General features: G+C 36.1%; 1 protein-coding gene across 3 annotated transcripts; it reads right to left on the bottom strand.

Moving 5' to 3' along the window:
• Nucleotides 1-278: 278 nt before the first annotated feature.
• Nucleotides 279-6462, bottom strand: LOC141683972 (uncharacterized). 3 transcript variants are annotated; one of them, XR_012560514.1, is made up of 4 exons: nt 6319-6462; nt 4133-4873; nt 961-2784; nt 279-537 (listed from the first exon to the last, which is right to left on the bottom strand). XR_012560514.1 is itself a non-coding variant. In XM_074488789.1 (4 exons), exons 2-3 carry the CDS (start codon nt 4871-4873, stop codon nt 1066-1068), a joined length of 2460 nt encoding a protein of 819 aa, XP_074344890.1. In that variant the 5' UTR covers nt 6319-6462; the 3' UTR covers nt 279-537; nt 1062-1065. The 3 variants fall into 3 exon arrangements, 2 of the variants coding, with proteins under 2 accessions (XP_074344890.1, XP_074344889.1); XM_074488789.1 differs by having other exon boundaries at nt 1062-2784; XM_074488788.1 differs by lacking the exon at nt 279-537 and having other exon boundaries at nt 757-2784.
• Nucleotides 6463-6872: the final 410 nt, after the last annotated feature.

Genomic DNA, 6872 nt, shown 5'->3' with positions numbered 1-6872 from the left:
GTTGCGCGCGCTCAAATTGACTTGAAAATGTGATACTACTATCCACATTTTTCCACATTTTTTTATTCATTTAAAATTTTTAATAATTAATTAATCATAGATGTATACTCATCTAGTTACTAACAAGATCAACTAGAATTCTAAAAATCGGATCCTAAATGATTAATCGCTAAAGTGTATGTTCGTCGGCCAGACCCTTCTAGCATTTTCTGTAAAGACTTTAAATTTAAATGTTTTAATATACGTGGTGTGACGTGTGAACAATTCAAAACGTTACATGCAACAAACGCAGCGAATGTATTTAAACGCACAAATATAGAATCATTCGTTGCCATAAAAAACCTAAAGTAATGGCAATGCATTGACTTTTATACATTGGGGGGATTACTGCAAATTGAAATGTCCAGGACGCCAAACGAAATTCTTTCAGACTGCTCAGACCATCTCATTATCTCAGACACCTAACAGGAAAGCTCAGCAACACCATTAATTGCACAAGATTACAGGGGAGGAACCGGGGGAGGGGGTCCTCGTTACCTGTCAAAATTTACCCAAATTTTGATGTAAAATAGGCGCCTGCCAGATCAAATTGCATGGTCTATATAAAATACCAATTCATATCAAGTCATATTTCTAACTTATTATACTAAATATTGGTAGATGATTATTTAGTCATCTCCTTATCGAACCTTTATAAAAAGATTAATTTTTTTGCGAAAGGAAAGGAACTAAGATCATAACTATGTGACCAAAACAACCACCACCAAAAAAACAACCAAGGTTTCCATAGCTGGCATGTTTTGTCTGAAAAGAAGAAGCCTGGAAGATTACATAGCTAAATGTGCTATTGTTTCTTCCGGCAAACTGATTAAACAGCACAACACAAGTCTATATTAGGTATTAACTATAAGAAAAAGAAAAAAAAACTTTATTCCTATAGTTTCTGTTTTTGTCTTATACCTACATAATCTGGAACTGGTGATGTCATAATTTGCATTTTTGAAGCTCAAACCTGATGTTTTGTCCTCTATCTAGACCAAGCTCCCATGGTAAACTCATACCTGTTTAGGGGTTTGAATTGTGAGAGCCATTCTCGCTCGACAGAACCTGAAGTTTGTCGAACGTGTTGATGTTACCAGCATCAATTATACCAGTTCTACTCTCTCCGACTATGACAGTATCATGTATTGTTACATTTGTTGCTGCAACCTCCATACGGCTACGTTTCGGAGGCCTCGATCTTGATGCTTCATGTGCATCCTTCCGCCTCGTCGTTGCTGTTAGATATCCGTTCACAAGAGCTTCAAGTGCTCTTGCAGTTGGTGGTCGGTTCCTAGTACTCTGTCTCCGCGAGTTTATATTAATTGGATGCTCAGGAACAACAATATCTGCAGAGGCTTTAGGTGCACATATCTCATCCTTTTGCATACTTGTGATATCATTTTGCATGTTTGTCGAACACGTCATGAAAATACCATCTTCAAACTCTACTGGTTGTTGAGGCAAGTTTAAGTCAATTACTGGCCGGGATTGAGAATTTTCTGGACCATGACAATCATCAATGTGAGCAATTTCAGTGCTCTGAGGGGAGCTACCTTTTGGTGAAATTGTGAATGACAACCTATCTTGAGATGAACCTATTTCAAGAGCTTTGTCTATTGGATCATGATTATCTGTGCAGAAACCATGCAAATCTTCTCCTAATTTTGTAACCAACGGAAGAGTACTCCTGCTAGAACCCATCTCCTCATTACTACAAGCAAGTATCGCCCTACGCCGTTTTGTGGCAGGAGCTAAGCTGTCCAGATTTTTTCGCTTTGACTTTTGGCTCAAGTGACTCTTTACCGTCTTTCTAGTCTGCTTGTCCCCGTGCGACTTATTAGGCTGAGATTTCTTCACTACTTTTAGGAAATCTGTACCTCTGATCTGAAGCTGTTGGTCAGAAGAACTACTGCCAAGGGTCTTGCTCTTTTCAGAGAGATTCTTTTCGCTTGTGGTGGACTTTGTCTCCTGATTTACGAACATGTTATATGCACAGTCTGATTCATTAGTTGAGACCTCAGAAGTACCATTTTCACTGTCTTCTGAAGAAGATTTCATTTTCAAAACATCCTTCGGCAAGGTCCTCAGTTCTCTAAAAAGTTCCCCATTGGCAAGGCTTGTATCAACAACGGTGAATTTTATGACATCCATATCACGACTTGGAGTCCGAGGCTGCAAGTAACAGTAACGCTTTTCAGGTAACTTTTCTTGTACATCATTCATCTCAACCCATCCGTCTTCGTCTTTCTTCTTCCCTTCATCTTCATCCGTGTCAAGCTTAAGAAGCTCCGGTTCAGAAGCAACTTTACTTAAAATATCAGTAACGGAAACATAATAATGGGTTCCTTTTACTAATCTGCTACTCGAGAACTTCTTAACACCAGGAGTAAGATAGACCAGCGAATTGTTTGCGCCAGAAACATAAGTTTGATTCTTTGGCTTTTCTGATTGCCATCCTCTGTCTAACAAACGCGGCCAGACAGCATCCCAGAAGAGATTACTAGTTTTAGCTTTGCTTAATCGATCGCCTCTTAGAATATTGATAATCTCAGTATGCGTGAGAGACGAGTATGGTTTGTCAGTTGGTACTTTTGGGCGTGAAGGGCCACTGGTCATGCTTGTGAGATCTTTCTTTCCTTGGCCTATAGCAACTGCCTCAATAAAAGTTTTCAAGCCGACTATAGCCTTCAAAGAGGAGACATAATCTTCTAATGGTATACCATCCTCAAATTTTTTGGAGACCTGCCAATTGAGAGAAAGTGAAGCAAAACAGGAATTTAATTTCTTAGCATCAACTATAAGATAGATTTCCTGTATAATTTACAGGCACAAAAATAATCATCAGTTACATGAACTTCACTTGCATTAAGACAGCAGCAAAATCCATATAAATGAAAAAAAAAAAACCTGGGTTGCTCTATTACTGCAAATACTATCTATTAAATCTGAGGGACGGAAGAAATATAATATGGAATCACTAAATTAAATATTGAGCACGTCCGCAGGGTTCCCAGCTTCAGAAGACGCTAAAACAGAAAATTTGTTGCTTATTTTGAGGGAGTAAGTAGTAGTCTAGTTCTGCTATTCTAGTTTACACGGAGGACTTGGTATTACCAATTATCAAAGCTTCGTAACCTAAGCTTATACAGTTTTTTTTTTAAGGTGACTAGCAAAATACAAGAAATCAGTCCAGGAATGTTGAGGGAGCAGAATCATGCTGCATGCATAGCTCTTCTGACAATATTAAAACTGTCCCAGAATATCTGCAGCATGTGTGCTGACACTGAAATAAATCTACAATGTATCTGTTCTACTTCAGCAACAATAGTTTTTAAAGTGATACTGCTACAAGAAGAAACAAGATATTTTGGTGAATGAAGCAGTATTAGGAGTTCTTTGTTTCTCAAGTTTTACTTGGCTACTTATACCTTAACTGATAAGTGCACTACAGTAATCACATACTACATTTGTGATCAAAGCTTTCGGGCAACCAATTTTAAGAAGTTGTACATATCAAGAATGGTTGCAACAAAATAAGGTAAGGTGTGCAAATAAGCTTTAAGGGGTGTCTATCGGTGCTGCCCTGGCAAATAAGGGATAACTGTCCTCATGTGGCAGAATACTGCATGACTAATGTCCTCTTAGTTGACTGTTTGATAAAGCATGTAAGATCAACTGATAAAAGCATCGAGGATATACCACTATACCAGAAGCGCATCATGCTGATCATGCTTCAGTCATATATAACCTCACAAGTTTTTAGGACCTATTCTGGCTGATAAAAGAATTGTTTCATTATGAGCTCCTGGGGTACCTATAGAACATTTCTCATATTCGAGTAGCTGACAAATTAGGAAAGGTGCAATAGACAGCCTAAGAAGCATGTCACAAATGTGGGTTTGGATAAAGATATCCTCTTTTCTTCTGATTAAATATTGTTGTCATAAAGTTGGCCGTCCCTCAGAATTAATGTCAAGCACTGTCTCCGACTGTTACTTTGTATTCTTAATAAAGAATGTTCCATCTTCACAAAAAAAAAAGTAGAGAAGAATTTCTTCATTCATGAAAATTCAAAATATCTATTAAATACCTCCTTCAGCTCTTTCTTGCACTCCTCTGACACCTGGGAAAGAATCCGAGATATAAGTTCCTCTAGCCTCAAACCACTTAACATACGTTGGCCATATGCCCACTTTTTGCTTTTCACTTTGCGGCGTTTTGTGATTTTAGTCCATCTAGTAAATTCAGCAGAACTATAAAACCTCCCATAATACAATAAAAGTACGTCTTCCATCTTCTTGCTTCCAACAAACCTCTTTAACTGGGAAAACTCCTTCCCAAAGATGTACAAACCTAGGAGAAAGCTTTCCTCTTCGATACCATTCCATACATCACCGCAAACCCCAGGAACCAAAAAATTACATGACCCTTGATATGGGTCTACTTTCTCTTTGACACATTCAAACTTCAAAGATGCACTGGTATCAGATGCATCTTTTGAATGACCAGAGATGTCCTGCTCTCCATTGTTTAGAACCTCGTTGACCTTGTTAACATTCTTCTTCCACGTGACTGGTACCGATAATCCCAGACAAAAATCAAAGGGAACATGACCCCTGTTTTCGACATCAATTGGAGACATCAAATAGTGATCATACTCGGGTCCTGTGACAAGGGTTGGAATTTCAACCTGGTATTCATCGTCAACACGAGGAACCAATTCTGGCTCATCATTGACACCACATGCATTAGACGATTCTGCATTAAGCGACTGGTCATCAGACAAGTCCATAGTAGAATCCCCATTCTGATTCAATTTTTCTGTCTCCATCTGACCAAAAAAAATCAAAAAATGTTATATCATGCAGGTTCGAAACAATTTTTTTTTGTAAATCAAGAGAATATGGAACTTGAACACAGTTTCAGGTTGTAAAAAATAAAATCATGCTCAGTTATCAGTTGTTAGCATAGTATTGTGCCACATTTTGCAGTTAAAGTTCAGTTAGCATGTTTCAAATTATGGCCTTGAATGAAGTAGCTAACCTACAATTGGCTATCAGAAAAATAAATTCCTGTTTTACCTTTAACCGTAAAAAAAATTAATAAACATTTTTTCCGCTAAATATGAAGTAGGTACCATTTATTCTTACAAAACAAGTCCAGATAGATACCTAGAATGCATTTGAAATATATAAAGTACAAAACATCAAAAAACTCTAGTAATGCATTGCCATAAGCATGAAAAGAAATGTTGTCTGTCCATACCACTTTTAACATATTGAACAGAAGCTGGTCTTTCCCAAAGCAAGTAAAAAACACCATTTTCTTAGTAAATTTTACTATAGAACACTTTGTGTGGTTGTCTTAACATGAAAAGATGGAAAAATCTCAAGTCAATAGAAAATCCTTAGTAAACCAAAGAAATTGTCATCCAAGTAGTTGCAATGAGAACACTCAACCAGAAACAGGAATGTCCCACTACAGCCAAATATAAATAATATATTATATTTGATAATAACAATAAATTACAAAGTAAATAAATAGATGATGATAAGACTGGAAAATTCGAGCCTTCTGAACGTTTACGTGCATTTTCTGAAAATAAGTACTTATACTTTTTCTGAAAATAAGTACTTATTTCCGAAAAATAAGATAAAGGAAACGGGTACTTGTAAATAAGTAAACATACAAAAAGGGAACCAGAGGGCTCTGATTTTACCAAACCCCCAGATCCATTGTTGAACATGAAAACCAACTCAAACCTTGATTATACTTAAAGACCATACCTTTAATATTTTTATGATAAACCCACATTAATCAACTCAACATAATCAAAGGCTAATCACAATCACCAATAAATACTTGAAATAAACTGAAACAACACACATAAAACTAGATAAATAAACCCCATCATTCTTACTTTTTATTCTAATGCGATCTCCTCAAATTAAACAACAACAAAGAAACGCACATCAATCGTGTTAGACAAGCAAAGCAGTGTGTGTTTGTGTGTGTGTGTCTTAATAATAATATTAATATACCACGTACATAAATAATAAAAAGAATATCAAGAAATAATAATAAATAAATGTAAATATATTCAACTCAGTTGGTAACAACATATAACACGAGGGAGGGGGATGATAGAGTTAAAATGGGGTCATGAGTTGCAGATGCAAAACAAACAAAACATGAACATAAAAACGAACAACTTTAACAAACATACAGCATATACATACAACCAACATGTATCTATAGATGTAGTTGTTGTTGTACCTTGTATGTAGAGAAGCAGAAGCTAAGGTTTCATTGGGGTTAATTCGTGATGAACCCCAAGTATTCTAGAGAGAGGAAATATACAAGACTCTCTCTTCTCTCTCTTTGTATCTCTCTCGCTGGTCGCAGTTTTTAGAGAGAGAGTGAATTTGGAAAAATATACTTAATAAAATTTTTATCTACTGTACTGGTTTATTATATAAGAGGGTCTGGTCCGTTTGATCAACTACTGACGCGTGGTATGGCGCGTGGATTTATTTGATCCGAGACCTGTCACGTGGACCCTAAATATCTACGTGTCTCGTGATATCGATGCCATTTTATAAAGCCATTTTATAAAGAGAAACATAGATTATATTATTCAAAGAAAATCATATTTTGAGTAAGGATAGTGCAAGCGGTTTAAGGGTTTAAGCTATGATTCGAGTTTGATTCTGACTTATTTCGAGAATTATTTAAAATAAATATTTATTTATAAAATTATAAGTAATATTTGTCAAAAAAATTAATATAATATTTGTTCTTCCATTTTCAAATGGTACTTCTAAAAATTT

Source organism: Apium graveolens, chromosome 9, assembly GCF_009905375.1.
Source record: "Apium graveolens cultivar Ventura chromosome 9, ASM990537v1, whole genome shotgun sequence".
NCBI lineage: Eukaryota > Viridiplantae > Streptophyta > Magnoliopsida > Apiales > Apiaceae > Apium > Apium graveolens.
This window is presented reverse-complemented; position numbering and strand designations above follow the sequence as displayed.